Here is a 23,085-nt window from a genome sequence, read left to right as displayed (position 1 = left end):
CATAATGGATCCTCAAATAATTAGACTAATTATTATTCCCTTTTCCTCTGGGAGGAGGGTGGAAGAAGAGATAGATTTGAATAATGACAATTAGTTGGCACAGTGTTGGAAGCATTATTTAAAACATATTCGATTAGAAAACCGGTGAGGAAGGAAACCTCCCCTCTCTGGACTTAATATAATCATCAACTATAATGTAGGTATAGGATGTAATGGAAATTTATATAATAATTGATAGATATTGACCTCTCAACCATCCTAATTTAATTCAAAATCTCCCCAATATATCTCATCCGCTTTCTTCTCTTATAAAGCAAGCCACTTCAAGACCCTTATTCTTCCATAACGCCAGAGGCCTCCAATAAAACCCTTGTTTCTGATATTTGGATCGTTGCTGGAGGATGACATAGCTCGGAACTCAAGCCTATGTTCTTCATACACAAAGGTAGAAATTGCTAATGTTTATAGTAATTTGTTCTGTTGGAGGAATACATGGGGATGTTGGACGGTTCAATCAAATCAAATCTCCTAATGGCTGGGTCCTTTGGTATGATTGAGCCGTGCCAATATCAAATCCTGCTTAACATGATTTTTTTTTATAGATTATATATTTTTTAATGGAGACAAATTTTATTGAGTCAAGTAGGATTATCATGTAAAACTATCTTTTTAGATATTTAATGTAATTATATATTCAGAATTTAAATTTTAGACTCTTCCAATAATCCCACATACTTGTTGAACACAATTGTATTTAAAATAATTTATAATTAACATCTTACTAAGATAGCATTTGAAAAATACTTTACTTTTCAAAATGAAACTTTACCCTACATGCATGCGCCTAAACAGTTTAAGCCTTTATGACTATTCTCATCATTTACTTTGTAAAATGCAAAGATAGGTATGTTAACAGTGGCAAACTTATTCGTACCTCAAGGGTGGATAAATGTTTCCCCCTCAGTTTAGGAAAATTACGTATAAGTAGGTTTTTATATTTTATTTCTTATCCTTGAAATTTTGAATTTAGGTTATTTTTGGATAAATTTCTTTGTAAATACTTGTAGAAAAAGAAAAAAAATTATTAATTTTTTTCAATACGCTAAAATCGATTCATTCACTTTAGCTTTTGAAGTATATTTTAGATGATGAGAAAAACTCAATTTGTTTTACATTCTCATTTTATTTTCCTATAAGTACTTTTATTTATTTATTTTACTTTTTTTAGTGTAAAAAATGACCTACTAAACCTGAAATACATTTGAGTACAAACTTCTTTTCCAAGTCCAATAAATTTCAAATATTGAACCATTTGTTTTGGGTCAACTTGCATTTAAACGACCAAATTACACCAAAGATCAAAGAACGGGCTCAATGTTTGGTTTGCTTCATGTCTAAAAAACACCATGCACCTACGTCACACGGGAACATACCTCCTAAATTACCAAGTAATAATAAGTGAAGGAAAGATCATGTAATGTATCATGCCCTTATTACACGAGAATGATACTCCCATAGTCCCTTTGCAAGGGGAGGAAAAACTGGTGTACATTCATCTAAGAATTATACATCTTTCTTCTTCTAATTTTTGTTACTTTTCAGCTCCTACTTTTTCTAATTTTAATATCAGAGCCCTTTCGTGTAAATCAGGACCATTACTTCAATAATTTTTTTTGTGCGTTTTGTAAGTTACGCACTGGCACATGTCATTGTATGAGCAAGTAGAGTTTCTCATTGAAATGTGGTGCTGCTTCAAAGAATAAAAAAAGACAAAAAGGTGACGGGAATATAGTTTTTGATAGTACACAGCAACACTTTTAAAGACATGAAAATTTCCACACCATTTTGTTAAACGTGATAGATAATGGTTCATTGCCTTCATTAAAAGATAAATTGAACATTGAAATAGTACGAGGGAAAGAATCAACATCCAAAGGACGAGTCCCCTTATAAAGTCTATTCCCATTGAAAGGGAAATAGTGGAGGGGCCTCATTCCCCTGAGATCCATTAGAACCTATGTTATACATTGATGAAGAATCATTGGGGCCCAAAACAGGGTCCACGGAGCCCAGGCTGTTATCATGCAGGCTCAGGCCCAAGGGTTGCATAAGGGGCGAGTGAGAGTTCACCATCAGGTTTAATCCATTTCCAGGACTGAGCGGTTGTGGTGGTGATGACAGAAGAGAGAGAGCACGAGAGGTGTTGTTGTCTTGGATCGAACTTGTTAGGCTATCACAGAACATTTTGCATCTCAGCCCATCGCTTTCTGAATACAGGCTGGTCCTAAGAAACATCTGGGCCTGGCCCACGGAAGCACCTGGAAGATGTGGGCTCCGGTTGTTGAGGGTGTGGTCACCTTGCATGAATGCCAATTGCTTCCCTTCTTTGAAACCGGCTGGAGAAGATCCAAGAAAAAGGTCCTGTTTATCAGCCAAATGCACCTGGTGGTGGTGTTGGTTGTGCCCATGAAGCCTAACATCACCAGAAGTTGTAAGAACTCCACCCCAAGTAGGATTCACCACAGTTGTGGATGGGTACTCATGTGAACTTGAGAAAGGTAGCAACTGTGTGCCTGATAAAATTACTACTAAATTTAGTCATTGACTTTCTAGTGTGTTGGTATATTGCAAGTCATGGAAGGAAAATATTATAATTTTTTTAGAGTTTAATTTCTGTGACTTTCAATGTAAAAGATAGTAAATTATCATGAAAATTTAATAATTAGATGACGGTATAAATCTTGTATGAACTATTTTTTCTAATTTGTTTTATTTGGTACCATCATAATTAGGGTCTTAAGTTCTCTAGTGGTACCCACGAGCTTTTGTCCTTTAGATCGATTATGAGACTAATTCTTGATTAGGACTTAGTCACACTTAAAACTCATCACCTCTCTCCAAGAATATATTTTGTGAGAGATGAAACTTAGGTTCTCCTCCACAAACTAAGCTACACCTATTAGATATTTTCTCTAATTGTTATACTATATCATTATGTGTGTGGGCGAGGGTCTTGGTTATAGGTGGCCGTGCCTAACCAATAATTGATGTACTATGTTATGTGTTTGTTGTCGAGAAATGTCCAAACCGTGTAAGAAACTGGGGGCGTGACACAGGATAAGATATTTAAGCAAAATAGAAAACTACTTACACAGAAACAGTCTAGGATGGCATCTCTCACTCAAAAGAAAAGCAAAAGGCTTGTGTGTGTTGTGTGTGTACTGACACGTTATTGTAATGGCCACTGGATTGTCATTTGCGTGGACATGAATGGACCAAATCAGGGATGGTGGCAGGCAGCGCACTGAGGCTGAGCTAGGTAAGTGCATTGTGTTATTTCTTACTCTTTTTAAGATTTGTGTACCTATGTGGGGGATCCTCAGCAGATGTCTGCTCCAAATCTAGGCACATACGGGTCCACTCAGATAATGTAGCTAGAACTGGAAGCTAACCTTGGTAATTCGACAAAAAACTACCAGAGCGCGTTAGAGATTCTGGTTGGGGCTTTCTTCTCCGTCGGTTGTGCCCGTCTAACCGCTTCCTGCAGCTCCTTTTCCCCTCATCAAATTCCTCCAGTGAATGGAACCTACACAAGGGTTCATCATTCAAACCACTACAGTCAGGTAAGATGTCATTTCAACTTGTCAACATGCCATGAAATGTACCCAAATAAATTTAAATGCACATGATACTTAAAAAGTTAAAATAGCTAACCAGGATTTATCAACTCAATAATACAGGCCTTATGAAAGTCATTTTCTCCCCCCCTATTGCAGAATCTACCGGTATGTGGCTTTGTCAATGCATCATCCATCAAGTACAATTAAAGCTATAGCCTATATGACTTCAAGAGGGTGGTCTCCTAAATTAGCATCATACTTATTGTAAATTAAATTAACCATTTACAAGTGTTTTTAATGCATAAGTTCCAGCTCAGCATGGAAACCACCCACGAGATAATCAGGTATCTTAGCATGGAATTATCTTAATTAATCCGGCAGAATTTTCCAGTATAGTCTCCATCAATTGAGATTCCTTTTTTTTGTTGAGGATTGTGCTTCTACCTCCCCCCTAATGGCTAATGATCCCTAAATTAAAAGATTAGGTGTCTAATGGTCCAATTGCCAGTTGGTAAATAATCTTTTTGTAAGCAGTTTTTAAACTTTACCGCCTACTTCTTACTCTTGGTGATCTCCTAGACTTAACTCATCAAAACTTATTGGTTACGAAGGTATCAGTTACACATGATACAAATCAAAAAAATAAAAACATTAATTAATTAAGAGAGCAAATGGTGAGAAATTTCATATGAAACATGCACCTGCTACACTGCTGGCAGAACCTTTGTTTCTGGCCTCCAATTGAGACCTGTGCAGTCTTGGAATGGACTTCACAGACCTTATGGCGCCTATGATAGTCCCTGCAGTTACTGAGATCAGCGTGGCACCCATCCACAAGGCATGACACTGTTTGTGTCCCGTTGCTAAGGGCACGAGCTCTCTTAGATGACCCTGAAGTAGATGAGGATGTCATTTTGGAGACTCCAACAGCATCTTTGGACTTAGTCAACACTGATTCTGTGCCAGAATTCCCCACCTGGCCAAGCTTCAAGTCAACAGAAAATTCCCCCTTAGTTCTATACATTCCATATCTGCTTGAGCCTTCCATTGTTTCCATGTTGGGTAAGTTTGCCTGATCCACTTCACTCAAATCCCAAGAAAGTGCTTTCAAATTCCAGTCCATAACAAAACACTTACACTTTTTCAGCCCCTCTTTGTCTTTCTTTGCTCACCTTTCTGTATACCACACCAAGATGCCCCTCAAATCAATTGCATGAAAATTGAAAAGTAAGAGAAAATTTAAGTAGGAAGAAACATTGGACTACACACACTCATAGAAAAAAAGAAGGTGAACCAAACTTCATGGAAGTAAAAACACATTAAAGTGATTAATGTGCACCAACCGAAATTCTATTCAACAAGATTTTTAAAGTGACAACTGATGGGGGAGGAATTTATTATAATAAAAAAAACAAAAAGAGAGACAACCATAAAATAGGCTCCTGGTATACAACTATATTCAACAATTGTTTGTCCGTATTTAGCAAGAGAGAGAGTGAGAGAAGAAACCTTCACCAGAGAGAGTGTTGAAAATACGTAATAATGACTAACAACAGCAGCCAAGTTGAAAGAGGTCCAAGGAAACCGGAGTTACAATTAAGTTGCTACAGAATACAATGAAGCAAATAGATGTATTATAGGAAGAGAAAAAAAAAACTAAAAAAACATTAAAAGAGATAGAAGTGAGTGTTGTAGACAACTGTAGCTGAAGGAAGCTTACTTCTTCCCTTCACCACCAAAATTGCCACTGGACAGTCAAATAAAGGAACCAAATTTTTTCTCCCCTCTCTTGTGTTTTTAAAAATAGAAAGAAAACGGGGGGACAGAAAGACAGAGGCTTGTATGTAATATTAAAGAAGGAACCCTACAAAGCATACCTTATTTGGCACTTAAGAAGATGAAACTGTGGATTTGTGCAGACAGGAGGTGTGGATAATATATTGAAAGTTGAACTTGATACTAGGGGAGGACAGAGAGAGAGAGGGAGAGGGAGGCAGAGAACAAGAGCAAAAGCAATGAAACTCAAAAAGGGTATGGATGATATACTAACAAGGTTCAACTGAATATTTTAACAATTTAAAAATGCATTTTTCGAGATATGGGACCTCTTCCCGGCATGTAAAACTTGAGAAAGAAAGGAAAGAAAAGGAGATATAATAAGGACAGGCTGTTGGTTGCTTTCAGCTTTTTTAGTCAGGAAAGAGAAGTACAAAGAATGGATGCTCAAGACAAGGCATGTGGCATTGTGTTTCACATTCCATGGCATGTCTTTCCTTTATTAGGATTAACTTACTATTTTAGTTTTCTACCCTACAGTAACACTTTGTTTAACTGTCAGGTAGGACAGAAATAATAAAACAATAAGATTAAAAATATGTAATAGACAGGATGAATTATTTAAAAACAATAAGAAGAAAAAAAATGGTCTCATTTGAATAAGTGAAAAAAGTAAACTAGAAAACTACATATAAAATTTTTCCCTGTAATAAATGTTCTAAAGTATGAAATTTGACGTGTTTTGAGTAGGAATGTTGACTTTATCCAAGATCTAAACTAAATTGACTTAGGTGAAATTCAAGTGGATTGAGCCCTAACTTATAGTGATGATAGTTTTACTCTTTGACACAAATGAGACGTTACAAATAAGAAATAAATTAATTAACTTCAGTCAATACTTCACAATTTGATCGAAACGATCTAGTACTTTAGGTCGAGATGATCCATTACACGGAGATTAAGCTTTTTTAACTAAAAAACTATAAATATGAAAAAATAGATATGCTTCCTCTCACTCTAAAGTTTTACTCGAGGTGAGAAAAAAATCTTCTAGATGAACTCTGAATTTCTCTCTCCCACGCAATTCATCCTTATTTAAATAAACAAACTTACAATTTTTATTTTATCTCTTTGTGTCTAATTTTCTCATTCTTATATTCATTGAATTAAATAAAGGGTAATTTTGCATTTAAGGTGTGGTATAATTGTATAAATGACTAGTAATTTGAGATCTTTAAGAAGATAATAAGGTTTGATTTCTCACCGTATAAATTGAGAAGCGTCTATGAATGGAGGAAATATCTGTTTACCAGTATTTTACATTCTTTAAGAATAACTCGTGACTGTGGATTGTGAGGATATCTTTTGTTCACTCCACATTTATAAAAAAAAAAAATATAAACATATTTAAGTAAAGGTTCAAATAAAAATTTAGTAAGTAATTAATCATTTTCATCTCTCTGATGAGAGAGAAAAAAAAAGAGTCTCATGAAGCCCATGTCTTGTTAGTATATTTGTTTTGTGGTGGATAAATTTGGGAACTTGGTGGTGTAGAGTGTAGCCCACACGGGGAGCGACAGCGGGGAACAAAACAAAAGACTTGAAATTTGAAAATGAAAACCTATATATGGTCTAAGACTCTAAGTTAATTTAAATGGAAAAAATCTAATGGTCATGTTGTTGTACTGTAGTTTGTTGGCAGAAGGCTAATGATGAGTGGTGCTGGTGGGCCTTTGCATTTGCAGTAGACGCTCGCCATTAATTTAGAGGGCTCCAGATTTAGATGCCTTACACAACAATTAATTATTAGACTCAATAAAACCTTCACATACCCAAACACCTCTAGCACGTCATAATCCTTACTCATCTGCGATGCCGATGCTGCGTAATTGCTATTTATGTTTCTCGGAAAGCTCTATAGAGTACACCACTAGAAGATGAAGAAGAAGAAACATAATGATTCTTAATATAAACTACTGCTAATATGCAACCAAATATACCTAATTATCATAAATTTATGCATTAATTCCTTTTTCAAACGCTAATCTAACGATAATTGTTAAGGGGATTTGGTTCAACAGGATGCCGGGTATTATCTTTCATTCACACGCATAAAAAAATCTATCAATAATCATAACATTGACACTTGAATTTAGGAGAAAAAATATTTATGGAAAATTTATAAGATCACCATAATTTTTCTTTAAATTTAGTATTTTTTTTTTAATAAATTATTTTCCTTCATTCGATTTTTTCCTTATAACGTTGAGAATATTCTTGCGGCGTCGATAGAATTGTCTTGAATGAGTAAATAAATCAGTTAGTAGAGAGTTGTTATAACTTTGCCGGTGGTCAGATTTCTATAAATCAGGAAAACCAGGTATCCAATATGATATCTAAATATCAGGAAGTAGGAACTTAACAAAAAAAATAATTTTAATTTAGGGCGATTATAAGATAGGTAAACTTAACATAGTCAGCCCTTAATTGGACAAAAAATAATTAATTGGGTTTAGTTGAATTTATTATAAGAGTGGATTAGAAATTTTAACTCAATTCAAGTCTAAGTGAGTTATGTGTTGACTTTATCTGCCGTAATTTAAAAAAAAAAAAAAACAAATAGGCTGTAAAAGGGCGACTTATGTATTCACTAACTAGATGAAGAACAAATAAAATAAATAAATAAAAAATCTAAGTATAATCACAATGATTATAAATTAGTTTATCAAATCATCCAAATAGTTGAAATATCAATTGCGTCGACCAATTATTTTAAAGAGAAAAATTAAAAAAAAAACATTATACTTTAATTCATTGACAGTAATAAATCTACAATTACAAATAAGTTTTGCTAGGTTACAAAAAATACACGAAAAAAGTCAACATATAATATTAACTCAACCAATCTACTAAACAACGTGTTTAATTAAATTGAACTCATTTTGACTTTTTACAATGTGTCAGAAATCTCAATCCAACTCATCACCCTACAACTACAAGAAGGTTACTTAAACGGGTTAATTCAATGGATAAACTCACTTCGTCATCTCTGTCTTTTTGCATTTGTTATGATAACCAAAAGAAAATATGCATACAGAAAAATTGAAGAGTTTAATATTCAACAGTGTCTTGATTCAGCTATACATTGGAAAGGAATCCAAGTATAAGATATGAAGATTTGTCATAAAACCACCATGAATATAAATATATACGTAAAAGAAAGAGAGGATAGGATATGGAAAGCAGCGAGTTGCGACTAGTCACTGCAGGCTTTTGGACACGAAGGTCCTGCTCCCTGGGAGAGGGCCTTGGCTAGTCAATTATTGCCCATGCCTTTTACTAGGGTCCTGTGCCAGGGTAACTTAATTGGTTTTAGCACACATTGCTGCTGAGTAATGTGTAATTGCCTTCTCAATCTGATGAGATCATGAGATGTCACCACCTTTCTTGGCATAAGTGGTTCACAAAAGTTTCATTTCAATGCAATGAAACTAAATACTATCACATCATTGCCACCTGATATAAAAAAAATTATGTTTTGTTTGCTTTTCAAAAGAAAGGTAAACTAAAGAAAGTGAAAAAAAATATCTGAATAAAATAAAACAAATATCTCAAATAAAAAAAATACAGCCGTTCAAGAAAAAATTTGAATTTGATTTTCATAAAATAGACTCTTGAGAATAAAAGAAGAATAATAGTTTGACTTTTACTAAATTTCAGATCTAATCATATAGTCAATAAAAAAAATTAAAAAAAAAACTTGTTATTAAATTGATAATATATTATATCCCTGAAATGTGTTGTAATGACAAATTAGATCCTTAAAATGAAAAATATAAATTTAGTTTTTAAATGTACAAAAAGTATAACAAATTTTAATGTTTAAGAATCAAATTGATAATATATTATATTTTCAAGTAAAAAATTAACATTAAATTATAAAATTTATAAATCAATTTGTTATTAAATTATCTAAATAACTAGTATGTTATACTTTTATCACGTCCATAAATTAAATTTGAATTTTTCTTTATTTAAGAACCAATTTATTAATAATTTACACTTTTAGGAATGAATTTAAGCATTTACTTGCTAATTAAGAAAAAAATAAACTAATGATAAAAATTACCATGAATGAACATAACAATCTATGCCTTACATTTACAAGCAAAAACATCCACCGAGCACATTTCCAACTACCAAATCACATTACTAACTTTATTTCAATAACACCCAAAAAAGAACAGGTAACGGAAAATATTTTTTAACCTTTTTAAGGAAAGTGTTTTTTTTTACTTGAATATATTCAAATTGATTTTTTTTAAGGAAAATATTTTTTTTTACTTAAATATATTCAAATTAGATGGACATATTAGGAGGGTTTGGTTGGACTGCTTTCTATTTTTATTTTCACTAGAAATAAAAAATGACGATGAAAATGTGCTTGGTTGAATTTTAAAAACATTTCCAGTAGAAATATTTTTTCAAACGAATCAAAAATTAAAAATAATAAAATATTATTTTCAGTGTTTTCAGTTAAAATCAGGAATCTCATTTCGAGTAAAATGAAAACGCGGTGAAGAGAAATCTAATTTTAAGCAAATCTAAAAATACATTTCATTTTGAAAACGCATTTTCAGTATTTTTGTTTTCTGAAAGCAGAAAACAAAAAGTCAAACCAAACACGTTTTCAAAATTCTAATCTTTAGAAAATGAAAATAATTTTCAGAAAATGAAAACAGAAAATAAAAATACAAACCAAACACACCTTATAATACAGAAAATTGTTGAGTAGATAACCTATCAATTTAATAAAACAAGTTAGTGATTATTGCACGAAATTCTTAAATTTTAAATGTTATTAATATATATAAATTAAAAACTAAAACAATAACAAACATGCATAAATAGTTTTAAAATGATATATCAAATTCAAATAAAGATGATATAAAATGAAATGTTTTAACTTAAAATTTAAAAGATGAAATTTATTTGATTGTTATTATTTTTATTTTTTAGTCGAAATGTTATATTTTCAAATGATATGGTTTAAAAAATTAATAATTACAATTCTAGTATTATAAGAAAATTTTTTAAAAGGATTCTCTTAAAAGTGAAAATATATAATAAAAAAACAAAAAATAAGTGTTTGACATGAAAGAAGTCACACAGTTTATTGAAAGTAGGAGTCAACAGTGGTCACTCTCAGGGTGTGTACTATTTGATGTTTTAAATATTTATTATTTATAATTTAAATTTAAAGTATTATTCCGATAAACAAAATATTTATTAATTATGACTACAAATATATTTTCTCAGGTTAATATGAGCAACAAATAAAGAAAGAGAGTATTTTATTGAATAGGTTTGGAAAGTTTAGATTCATATTATAATTATTTAAAGATCCATTTACATTTTAAAATTATATCGGTCGTGGAAGTATTATATTTGACATCATTTTAGTAAAGATTAAGTTGGGTCTCCTCTTAAAAAGAAAGAAAAAGAAAAGTTGGGTCTCAAACATGGTTTTGACCCATTGGAATTTTTTTAATCAAAATGTCCATATATTGTATATTATTACAATTTTGATAATATTTAAATAGGGAAAATATTTTTAATTTTTTATATACAATGTTTATATATTTTTATATTATCACTTAATTTTATGTTAACCCCTTATTTGATAAATTTAAGTACGGATTAATTTATAAAATAATCTATATATGACTTGAACAATGTGAAAATACATTATATCGATTAATTTATAAATTAAAATAATTTTAGTTACATTTTACTTATTTTGTGATCGAACTTTTAAGTAGTTAATTTTTTTTCTTATGAACTGAAAGATTAAGATAAAAAAGAATAATTATATTTTTAGGCATTAGAATAACTATTTTTAAAAAGGAGTATTTTGATCGTCATTATTTAACAAGATCCTCTTTAATTATTTTTCTTTTATGAGATTATTTTTTAGAAGTTTTTTAACCTCTTATCATTATCTATTTAAAATTATTTTTCAATATTTTTAGTTCTAAATTAAATTTTAGTTTTCTTAAAATTATCAATAATTTAAAATAGCATTGTTTCATAATATAAATCATTTATCATAAATATAAAATATAAATTGTATTTCAAAAAAATATTTATTATATATTTTAATTATAATATAATTTATATATTTAAAATTATTTATTTATTATAATTTTTAATTATATTAAGTAAAAAAATATTTTGTGCAATTCACATGATTAAATATTAGTTGTATAAAATATTTTTATACTAATAACCCATAAAAGTTAAATTATATGATATTTAAAAAATGAAAGTTTTAAGTTAATTATTTCAAGATTAATTTATTTGTTATTCAAATTAAACTTTTCCTCCTTTTTTTTTCTTTTATCCTATTTTCAATACGTGTTAATAAATTATACTATAGTATATTTTGAAGATAATTACAATGTGTTTTTTTAATTAGATATTATATATATAATTAAAAAGTAAAATGGAAAATAAAAACAAGAAGTGAAAGCACAAATAAACTCCTCCTCCTAAAAATAGTGACAGTAGGAGAAAATAATGAATAAAAGAAAGAAAGGAGAAGCCTTTAAAGCTTGCAACCACCAAGAAGTCAGTGTGGCAGCTGTGCCTGTAATTGTAATTGCGATGTGAGTCCCTCGCAGATTTTGTATAATTGATTGATACTGCAGGTTCTGCTATGGATGATTCAGCCTTTCATTTTAAAATTAATTTGACAAACAAGAAAATATACTATTTGAGAGTTAGAATCTCTTACATTTTTAAGATAACTTCTGGTCATTGCTATACGCAGTAGTAGTAGTAGGACCAAGCTATTAGGTATTTGTCAGTTAACATCTCTTTCCTTCCTTCTCTCAACACTCTCACTGTGCCTATCAATTATTGGCCGCGTCTATGCTTCTACACCCATCCAGTTAAAATTAAATAATATATTGTATTATATTATTATTCATTCAGCTAAATTAGGACATATTAAAGTGAAGTGTTACGGATAAAAGTAGCAGTCACTAACAGTAGCAGGTGTCAAAGACCTATAATTCAGATACAACCACTTGTTTGATTAAGGATGGATTTAAGTTGGTTTCTTTATAATATACCGTCAAAAAAGTTATTATTGTAATATTAAAAAATTATTTTATTTTTCAAATAAATAAATTTCAAGAAGTAAAAACAAAACAAAAATTATATACATTCTTAGTGTAAAACAGTAAGAATTCATCGTATCACAGCATTATATAAATGAATTGGATGATGGGATAAACTAATCAAAACTTATAAGATGTATGTGTAAAAAATGTTTTGCATTGAAATTATGTATAAATTAAATTTTAAAAATAATTCATACTCTGCTAAAGTGTTAAGTTATATAAAAAATTACTTTTGTTACAAGTTTAATTATTTTACACGTCTTCATACTTTTAACAAAATTTTAATAGATCTCTAAACTTTTTTTTTCAATTGGATCCTTCCGTCTAATTATTATAATAAAAAGTTAATCACAAGCACCTAATTAGAGACGTAGAAATGTTTTGATGTTTTTGGATTGTGTTATAAATGTTTTTCATCAATGAAATTGTGTATAAATTAAATTTTAAAAATAATTCATAATTTGCTAAAATGTAAGTTATATAAAAATATTACTTTTTTAACAAGTTTAATTATTTTGCCGGTCTCGATACTTTATCAAAATTTTAATTAGATCTCTAAAGTTGTTTTTTTTTTTTTTTCCTTTCAATTGGATCCTTCCATCCAATTATTATTATAAAAAAGTTAACCACAAACACCTAATTAGAGGTGCAGAAAGTGTTTTGATATTTTTAGATTGTGTTATAAACACAACTTAGTCAATCATGAGAGTTTTCAGCAAACCTTTTACCAAATCTAATAATTTGTGATCAAAGACTTATAAAAGAATATTTGGATTGAATTGATAAATAAAAGTTAAAATTATACATAAATCATTCATAATTATCTGAGAAAATACCTATACTTAAGTGTTTGTGATTAATTTTTCATAATGATAATTAGACGGAAAAATCCAATTAAAAAGTTTTGGGACTCAATTAAAAAAATTGCTTAAATTACATAGAGCCGTGGATCAATTTAACCTTTTTTATATGAACGTATTGCTTCTAAAATATTTTTGTCAATACTTAATTACTGTATTATTAAACACAACTTTTTAAATTTATTTAAATATGATTTAATATTAACTATGTTAAAGGATAGATTGAAAACAAAACGGATTTTTTATATGTTGATCGTGAAAATTTGGAAAGAATTAACTAAAATTCTGATCCATGATGTCGTAGTTGATAAAAAAATTAAAATGAGATTTGATAAGTTGTATTACATTAAATAAATTTCACCTAAAATGACCTTATAGTTATGTTGTCACGCAGAACGAATTCCCTACTTGCGCTAGTATGAAATCAGATATAGATAACTTTTTTCAAACGAAAGTATGAAAATAGGTAATAAACTTTGCATTATTGAGACTAACCCTTTTGTTTCCTTGTTGCCATCCTAATTTTTACTGAACTTTGCAGTTTAGGTTCGGTCTAAATAATGCAAATAAAAAGGTCATGGTGTCAGGGTGTGAATTACAAGAGCTACGATATCAATTTTATCATATAAAAAATTCATTTATTTCTTTTGATTATATTTATAATTTGTAAGAAAAATTTATTTATTTAATGTTTATAAAAAGTTTTTTTTTTTTCACGAGACAATCATGTCAAAATTGGGATGAATCCTTATGCAACACTCTTGGACTCTTCAGCGGATATGTATAAATACTTGTCATTAATTGGAAAGCATACCAAGTTCTTTTTTATTGTGAAAGAAAAAGCTTACCAAGTTAAGTCAATAGTAGTGAAAGTTTTTGTTGTGATGCGGTTTAATTTAAGTGACTTTGAGCCAACTTTTAATCGACCCCTTTCGTTTTCAGTTTTCACAATCCATTAGTAACATTTTTATTTTGACTGCCACAATCCATTAACATTATCATCTTACTTCCTGACCAAAATTATTAAGGTCTTTGAATATGATAGATAGGCCTACATTTAAAAAGTTGGCTGGAGTTAATTACTGTGGCTAATATTCCCTTGCAATTGGGGAACGTTTCAAATTTCAAGATACGATACATTCACACTTCCACTACTGCGACCCTTATGTTTCCACATCAATAGAAAGGTAAACCAAACCCCTTGAATTCCTGTTCTCTCCCAAATTCATTTGTCAAATTGAATTGAATCCCGGTAAGTAGTAACATGAGCAGTGATAGTGCATGATGCCCCCACACCCAGTTAAAGCAAAAGCAAATTTATTGAATGACCTTTGGTGCCAGATCAGGGAAAATCAAGTACACGTTTTTAACCACGAACCACTTAAATCAATATGCTCGATACTACTACTACAGTGCCGTTCATCACGCTTGATGCAAGACTCGTGGGTCTGTGGACCATGGTAGGAGTTCCCAACCAGGATCCAGGTTAGTTACTCCCAACTTCTCTTGCCTTTCCCTTTTATTCATCATATTTTCTCTATCACCCACATGCATCATCATTCCTTTTTTTTTTTTTGGTAAATAATAATTTATTAATTTTATTAGAAATATTAATTAGGAAATTTGAACCCACTATTTCTCTTATTTTCTTCTTTCTTTCTTTATCATCCTCTAATTATTAGACCAATCTTATAGCTACATCATCATTTCTATATGTTAATTTAAAACCTTATTCAACTTCATTTTAATTATTTGGACTTTCTACATACCTAATGAAGCAACTTGATTTTAAGTCAATTCCCACTCTCTGGATACTAAATGTATGTTTAGATTCTTGTTGAATGATTCAATTTCTTGTTAAATATCAACTAACATTTCTTGAATGAATATTTACATATTTAGTTGTATTTTGAATAACTGATTTTGGGTTTAAATTTGATTTTGAATTGATATTAAAAGTAATTGAATCACAACTTTTATACTTGAATTTTACTATTAACATGCTTTTAGAATAAAAACATCTCAATACCAATAGCTTCAAAATCAATTTCGTGTAAAATTAATTTTGAAAACACACACAAAATCTTGCCATGTTTTTTCCTAATTTTTTTAAGTTTCGCTCTTATGCAAACTTTTAAAAATATGACCAAAGTAAAATAAAAAAATACAGAGTGCTCCTAGTAATTGTTAAACCAAACAGATAATTAATTAGTGATTGTATTGGCAGGACTGAAATCGATATTAAGAAGTGCTGGTGAGGATACAAAGACGAAGGAGGAGAATATTGTTTCAAGGAAGATGAAAATAAAACCCATCGTTTATCTGTTTTCTAGGCAAGTTTACCCTCAACCGAGCGTTTTGTCTGTGAATCCCCACTGGAATATCTAAGCTTGTTGACAAATAAGAAATGCTAAAACTGGCACTGCTAGAGCTATTCTAGAGTCTAGACTTTGGACAAATAGTTCCAGCACCTAAACTTGGACCACCTTGAAATTCACACATTTAAAAGCAAGGTACTTTTGTTTGTGAAAACAAAGAAAATAAAACAAAAAGGTTTCTTATTTTTGGGGCGAGGGAGATGATGAGGAATCATCTTCGTTGGTGATGAAGCCATGCTCTCGCAAACAAAAAGGATAAGGACAGAACCAAATTGAAATTACGCACGAGCCAATATTTCAATTTTCAACTTGATACCTACACTACACATCTCTAGTCTCCAGGAGGAGAAAAACAATTTCTCCATCCACGTAGTTTGTTGCTTTTACTTGCATTTTTCACAAAACTTTTTATTTATTACATTTTGAAATAAATTTTGCAGGGACAGAAATATGAGATGTTTAATCAAATATGTTGTAACCCATCAATTAATTAACATGAAATTATTTTAATTTAATTAATAATCTTAAATTTAGCTTTTTCATTATGTTAAATATTTAACTTGAAAAAAAAATACATTTATCATCTTTAGTGATTTTATTCGAGGCATACAATTGTCTCTCATAGAAGATAAATATAGTAAGCCTATATTAAAAAAAAATCCTTCCTTAACCTGTGTGTATTAGTTTTTTTAAAAAACTTTTCCGTAACATTTTAAAAAATAGATAGAAAAATGTATTTTACACAATTTAAATTGGTTTAGTTTGCACTAATTTTTTTATTTTTCTAATATATGCACTTTAAAATGAATAAAATAATTATATCAAGTTAACTTCTGTAATCTTGAGTTCAAACAATGAATGTATAATTATATTAAACATTTTGAAAGAGAGCTTCACTAACCGAACTATCTCTTATAAAGGGTGGTCTTGGAAAACAATTGGCTTTAATTATAGAGGGTGGTCTGCAGTATTGAAAGAGTCTACAGTACATTGTTAGCTTTAATGATGAGAAGGTTAGAAAATAAAAATCTTGTTTGCATCTAGTAGCTAAACGATTCTATTTGCAATTAAAAGCTTCCATCAAGGGCTAATTAAAGCCCAAATTAGATAGATCCAGAGCCAACAAGCCCAATTGGGCTACATTATTAGCCTTGATCTTGGGCTTCAGCTGTTTAGCCCTTGTCATTAGTTGAGTTGACCCCAAAAAAATTAAAATTCACCGTCACCGATTGATTATTCTCATCGCCGCGCTCTTCAAAGCTTGAACCGAGATACGATTTTTTTTTAAAGCGTTTAGGCGAATTCAGCGAGAGTGGGTTAACTTTTGTACTTTGTTTGTTATTAATTGCGACGTGGAAAATTGAAAGTGAACGTTTCCGATGGTGTCGTGGAACAGGTTGCGGCTGGGAATGGACGGTGACGGCGAGGAGTTGACGGCGCAGGAGACCGCTTTGTATGACCGTCAAATTAGGGTTTGGGGAGCTGATGCTCAAAGAAGGTTCCTTCTTCTTTTACTTTTTTAAATTCTGATTTTTCTTATGCGCGATTTGATTTGCTTTTGTTACTTTACTATTGTAACCTAATTGAATTCTGCTAATTTTTGTTCTTCGTTATATCTAATCTAATAATAGTTTAAAGAACTACTTTACATAGCATTTTAATGAGACTTTTTTGTGTCCAGATTAAGCAAATCTCATGTCTTAGTCTATGGAATGAAAGGAACTGTAGCTGAGGTAATCCTAGAACTTGTCTCTCTCTGGTATCTCAAATTTGACTTTGGCAAACAAAAAAGAGTAAAAAAATGGGTCCCCCCCCCCCAATATGTTGTTGTAATAATGTGTGAGGAATTTGAGTTTCCTGCTGTTGGTTAGTTTTGCAAGAATATTGTTCTGGCTGGAGTAGGTAGTCTGACTTTAGTAGATGACCGGGCTGCCACGGAGGAAATGCTTTCCTCCAACTTTCTCATCCCTCCCGATGAGAATGTGTATAGTGGAAAGACCCTTGCAGAGCTTTGTTGTAATTCACTTAAAGACTTCAACCCTATGGTTCATGTTTCCGTTGAGAAAGGTTTTTGTTGAACCTGTTCCCTTATATGTTTGGTTTCTGCTTATGCATTGGTTTCATGTGGCTCTTGACATTATGTTTTGTGGTTGTTCTTTTCTGTTGTTTGTCTTGGCCTCAGGTGATTTGTCAAGTTTTGATGTTGAATTCCTCAGCAAGTTTGATGTTGTTGTCGTCAGTTGTTGCACGCTTTCGGCCAAAGTAATGTGGAAAACTTGTGTGTGTGTGTGCATTTCTGAGGGTTTACATAGTCACTGTGTTCTAAATTACTCTACACCTTTCTGATACTGTAAATTGTCTTGCAACATTCTTCTTGGCCTTTACTCTTTTGCTGTAGAAACTGGCTAATGGAAAATGCAGAAAGCTATCAAAACGTGTAGCATTTTATGCTGTTGACTGCAGGGATTCTTGTGGTGAAATTTTTGTCGATTTGCAGGATTATAAATATTCAAAGGTACTCTAGTTTGATCACAGTTAATTATTGGTTTTTATGATATGATATTATCTTCTTTTATTTCTTGTCCCAATTTGTGTGCTTTTTTATATCACGATGGTTTGTAAACAATTAAAATTTTCTATTATATCTATGATGACAATGAATATACAGTCTATTATAGTCATAATTTTTTGTAGGGGATCTTTTGTTGCAATTAGTGGTAGAGGCCATAAGGAAGAATAAGTACAAAAACTGAAAACCTAGTGAAGTTGTCAGTTGGGATGGATGAAATGTAAATGCTTATATTCTTACAGCATGCTTGGTTTGACATGCTGGAGCATTGGGCTTGCGTCAAGTTGAACAACTTCATATTGTTCATGATCTAATTGTTCATTTTATTGTGAATTTGTCTGTTTATGTGCGTTTGGATGTTGATCCGAACACATACTTAATGATGGCTATGATTGTGGATTGTTTGTTTACTTTGTTGACTGTTTGACAATTACCCTTGATAATTTTCTAAAACGTGTGGGTTTTATGTTTATGTTTGTAACAACAAACAAGTAGGCTTAAATACCTTTTTAGTCCTTGCAATTTAGTGTTTTTATTTTTTATTTTTCGTACCTGCATTTTTTTTGCTTTTAGTCCTTACAAATTATGTTTGTTTTGTTTTTTGTTCTTAAAGCGCTTTAGATGACACTTTGAACAGTGAAAAAAACGCTATCTAAAATGCTTTGAAGGATGAAAAACATAACAAATACAATTTGGAAGGACCAAAAGCAAAAAAAAAAAAAATGCAAGCACAAAAAGCAAAAAAAACGCTAAATTGCAAGGACTAAAAATGTATTTAAACCTTTTTTGTATCATTGTCAGATGATCTCGTGCTTATAAAACAAACACTAATTTCTTTTTAATGATGTTTTCTTATTTTGCAGAAAAAACAGGATGAAACTGTTGAATGCGACCTGAAATATCCATCTTTTGAGGTATGTCTGTGAATTCATTATAGTTGCATTCCTATCATGCATTTCTTCATCTCATGTTAAAATAATTCCTTTTAGGGTCTTGATGTGTTGCAAATTGCAATCGTCAAGGCCTTCACTGTGTTCGAAATGATCTATTTTTATCATCAGCAAACAAAAAGAATATAACAGGGATAAAATAACATACTGATTTTAACCTGAAGGATATTCGAAACACCTGATAGCCTCAATAGCTGACCCAGCCATTAATTTGCATTGGATGCCCTTTGGGTGACTTCCAATGCATACTTGTAAATTCAATGATCCTAAAATAATAATCTTGAAGTCAGTAAAAACTAGTGCTTTTCTTTTTTGTCATATACTAGGCTTAGGTGTGCCATGTTGCACATATGATTTCCTTGTGAAACGCAAATGGATCTTTGTGAAGCTAACATGGTAGATGTGGGATTAGGGTTATTGTGCATGTCATTCAGTCTAGGTCATTTATGTCATTTATAGTTATGCCTTGTAGCTATGCTTGTTACTTATTTTAATTTACCATAAATGATGTGTAGTTGAAAGCTTCATTTTCATGAGTCTGCCGATTTTATTTTTTTTGCTGCAGGATGCATTATCTGTACCTTGGAGGGCACTTCACCGGAGAATGTCAAAGCTGTACTATGCTATGAGAGGTCTGGTAAACAGTAAACTGTAGAGTTCTGTTTAGTGAGTAAAATACATAAAATGAAAATAAATGATTCTAATCAATTGGAAAATAAAACTTTTAGTTGAGAACATCTGCCTTATTGATTGGGTCCCTAGACTGTGTTACCTGAGAAGAGATAGAGCTGGAGACCATAGCTTACATCTTAATGCTTTTTGTTGTGACTTGTGTTTGAAAGAAATCTGTCTTCTTCCTTTCTGCTTTGCATTTTGTGATGGGCCTGATCTATAGAAAAATTTTCTGTCAGTTACATGAAATTATCTATTGCAGTAATAGAAAAGTTTGAAGAGGCTGAGGGACGTAGCACAGGGGAAGTTTCGATTGCAGATTTCTCTGGTCTTCTCAAACTGAAAAAGGAGATTTGTACTGCACAGGTATGCTTCCTGGAATTTGTTATTATTGTTTTATATGTTTTACATGTTAAATCCATTATTTATCTTATTTTTATGTTTGTGTTGACAGTCTCTCAATGAATCTCAAGTGCCTGATTCTCTTCTAAAAAGATTGGTGACAAATGCAACAGAATTTCCCCCTGTTTGTGCTATTATAGGGGGAATCCTTGGACAGGTATTTTACTAGTTTTCATTGTGCTTTAAAGATGTCTTGTGATATTTAACTGATTAGGCTTGACTTGTAAAATCACAGGAGGTTATCAAAGCAATTTCTGGGAAAGGAGACCCCCTAAAGAATTTTTTCTTTTTTGATGCTTTTGATGGGAAGGGCATTATAGAAGACATCTCTCCGAAGTGATTAACTAATGGCCGAAGCTTTGGCAGTATAAAGTAGGGATGTAACCTTTTGGCAAAACAGCACAGAAAACTAGTAAATTTCGAAAGATATCTTAAGAAGAAATTGACCCTTCACCCTTGTTAACTGCTCATATAGCTTCCTAGTTGTATGTAATTTATCTAGACTAATGACAGTTTAGGCTTAGGATCTTCTCGTCATGTAATCACTAGACACTCATCAACATTCCCTTTGATGTTATGAATATGAAGTGTTTGTGGTACTCTACTGGGTACATGTGGTTATCAGTCTTCTTTAATGATGGATTTTATTATAATTGACGACATTATTAGGACTTGGCGTTCAGTAAAAAAAAAAAACTAGTCCTGATATTTGCTCGAATTTGCTAATTTACATTAAACTCGCCGTATACAATCATTTGATAATGCAAGTTTTATTATAATATTTAGGAATGGCATAAATTTTTGGGTGAGATTGGTCTTCTGGCTGTAACCTTTTTGTCAAGTAATATTGAAACCATCAGCAGTGCACTAGTGGTGCTCCAATTTCATTAACGTCACTATCCCCCCACCCCCTCTCCAATTTTAGTTCTCATATTTTAAAATAGAAATATGGACCTTTCATTTTAGAAAATTTACAAATTTAATTCCCATATTTTTTTAAAAAAATCAGCAATTTTGGTCTAGTATTTAATTTTATCTATGTTTAATTTTTTATATTATAATTAATTAAATTATTTTGTGTTGATACCTTGAATGAATATATGTTAGGTTTAGGATTCAATTGGATCAAAATAAAAGAAATAAAATATAGATAAAATTGAAAATTTCACTAAAATTAAAAATTGTGAAATAGGAGAGTCAAATGTCTTTATTTTGAAATAAGAGATTAAAATTGAAGACTTTTAAAACAAAGGAACTAAATGTCTCTTTTTTAAAATGGAAGAATCAAAATTGTGAGTTGAAAAAATAGGAAAATAAAAATTATATTTAAGTCTAATATAATTTTTGGAAGATGAATAAAGTTATAAAGGTATTTTAAGGACATCACCCAAAAAACTGCTCTAAGAAAGATATCTTTGATTATAAAAAGAATAATATTACAAGCACATATATGTAAAAGAAATGAACATTGTGACATTTTTTCTTTAAATTCTTTAAGTCTTAAGGATCGAAATTTCAGAACTTCAAACTAAACTGAAATGTTTTTTATATCCACTATAATTAACTAGATCTTTGAGGTAACATTAGGTTCCATCCATGTCATGCTATTCAAACATTTGAGATACACAGATTACAGAGTTAGGCTGTATATGTGATCGTTTCTCAATATATGCTCGAAGCTTTCAGTTGACTTCTGCACAGGATGAATATGCATCCCTTCGTAGGTTGTTACCACAATCTCTTCGTCTTTAGAATGGCGTTGGATTTGTTTCTTCACATTGCAACCTCGATAAGAACATCTGCAGTAACTAAAGTTAACAAAGATAAGAATACTAGACACTCCTAACAACATTTTGGATGTATAAATGATCTTAAAAAAAAATAAGGATTTCTACTTCCTATATAGATATATTATTTAAATATTTTGAGGCAAAGAATTGAAATTATTTCTACTTTAATTCTACGAAAATAAATCGTTTCAGGGCAAAGAAATGGCTTTGTAAATTTTCTGAAATATATATATGCTTAATCCAGTATATCAACATGACTCCTTGTTTGAAATGCATATCTGTGCTGCTTGATTTCTTTGCCACCTTTCAGGCTTGGCCTTTGAGTTTTTAATATGAGCATTAGAATTATGATCACCAAGTTTAAAATCAGATGGAGAAGCAGATGATGAAGATGAAATAGGGGACACCACTTGATGTTTCTCCATTGATTAAAAAATAACAAAAGAGGTATATAGCACAAGTCATGTGTTGTATTTATATATAGTGCAAAAAATGTGATGGAGGAAGCATGCATTACAAGAAGGTGAAACATGAGGGAGGCAAGCAAGTCAATTGGTCTGGTCAAGATCCAATTTATCTGACTAACGAGAAACTATATATTATATATATTTTCATGTAACTACATATTTTACAGAACTAAACATTTAATCCTTAATTATAATATTAAAATAATTCTTTTTAACACTAATTCGACCACTATCTCCATTAATGTTGGTTGGGATTGACGGCACGGTATTTATGTGAGCCTGATATTAAGGGTGCATGTAAATGCATTTTTTATTTATTTATTCAGTTGTTTTCAAAATAGAATAACTCTTCATAATGCTAGTAATATAGACCATAGCGTTACCAAAAAAATATAGACCATAAATAGAGAAGGA

General features: G+C 30.9%; 2 protein-coding genes and 1 long non-coding RNA gene across 8 annotated transcripts; 2 read left to right on the top strand and 1 right to left on the bottom strand.

The window, feature by feature from the left end:
- Positions 1-1,727: 1,727 nt before the first annotated feature.
- On the bottom strand, positions 1,728-5,788 carry LOC114413343 (squamosa promoter-binding-like protein 13A). Of its 6 annotated transcripts, none has more exons than XM_028377684.1 (5): positions 5,498-5,788; positions 5,130-5,224; positions 4,322-4,796; positions 3,453-3,586; positions 1,728-2,573 (listed from the first exon to the last, which is right to left on the bottom strand). In XM_028377684.1, the coding sequence occupies exons 3-5, from the start codon at positions 4,741-4,743 to the stop codon at positions 1,957-1,959; spliced, it is 1,173 nt and encodes a 390-aa protein (XP_028233485.1). In that variant the 5' UTR covers positions 4,744-4,796; positions 5,130-5,224; positions 5,498-5,788; the 3' UTR covers positions 1,728-1,956. The 6 variants fall into 6 exon arrangements, with proteins under 6 accessions (XP_028233485.1, XP_028233488.1, XP_028233487.1 ...); XM_028377687.1 differs by having other exon boundaries at positions 5,136-5,224; XM_028377686.1 differs by lacking the exon at positions 5,498-5,788 and adding an exon at positions 5,341-5,488.
- Positions 2,572-4,049, top strand: LOC114413344. Its single transcript, XR_003666890.1, has 3 exons — positions 2,572-3,319; positions 3,406-3,623; positions 3,741-4,049. It is a non-coding gene; the product is annotated as an uncharacterized LOC114413344 (long non-coding RNA).
- An 11,192-nt stretch (positions 5,789-16,980) lies between the features above and the next one.
- On the top strand, positions 16,981-21,049 carry LOC114413342 (SUMO-activating enzyme subunit 1B-1-like). The gene is made up of 11 exons (XM_028377682.1): positions 16,981-17,133; positions 17,218-17,319; positions 17,503-17,554; positions 17,693-17,888; positions 18,004-18,083; positions 18,220-18,336; positions 19,254-19,304; positions 19,906-19,972; positions 20,275-20,378; positions 20,467-20,571; positions 20,650-21,049. Exons 2-11 carry the CDS (start codon positions 17,231-17,233, stop codon positions 20,752-20,754), a joined length of 966 nt encoding a protein of 321 aa, XP_028233483.1. The 5' UTR covers positions 16,981-17,133; positions 17,218-17,230; the 3' UTR covers positions 20,755-21,049.
- Positions 21,050-23,085: the final 2,036 nt, after the last annotated feature.

The sequence above is a fragment of the Glycine soja genome, chromosome 5 (genome assembly GCF_004193775.1).
Source record: "Glycine soja cultivar W05 chromosome 5, ASM419377v2, whole genome shotgun sequence".
In the NCBI taxonomy this organism is placed as follows: domain Eukaryota; kingdom Viridiplantae; phylum Streptophyta; class Magnoliopsida; order Fabales; family Fabaceae; genus Glycine; species Glycine soja.
The sequence above is the reverse complement of the archived record's forward strand: the minus strand, read 5'-3'. Positions and strand labels throughout refer to the sequence as shown.

Coding starts and splice junctions, on each gene's coding strand:
- LOC114413342 (XM_028377682.1), top strand. CDS start 17,231: ATGGACGGTGACGGCGAGGAGTTGACGGCGCAGGAGACCGCTTTGTAT. Junction 17,320..17,502: donor GGAGCTGATGCTCAAAGAAG/GTTCCTTCTTCT, acceptor TTTTGTGTCCAG/ATTAAGCAAATCTCATGTCT. Junction 19,305..19,905: donor TGAAATATCCATCTTTTGAG/GTATGTCTGTGA, acceptor TTTTTGCTGCAG/GATGCATTATCTGTACCTTG.
- LOC114413343 (XM_028377683.1), bottom strand. CDS start 4,743: ATGGACTGGAATTTGAAAGCACTTTCTTGGGATTTGAGTGAAGTGGAT. Junction 3,587..4,321: donor TTCTGCCAGCAGTGTAGCAG/GTGCATGTTTCA, acceptor ACCCTTGTGTAG/GTTCCATTCACTGGAGGAAT. Junction 2,574..3,452: donor TTTTTTGTCGAATTACCAAG/GTTAGCTTCCAG, acceptor TAATTTTATCAG/GCACACAGTTGCTACCTTTC.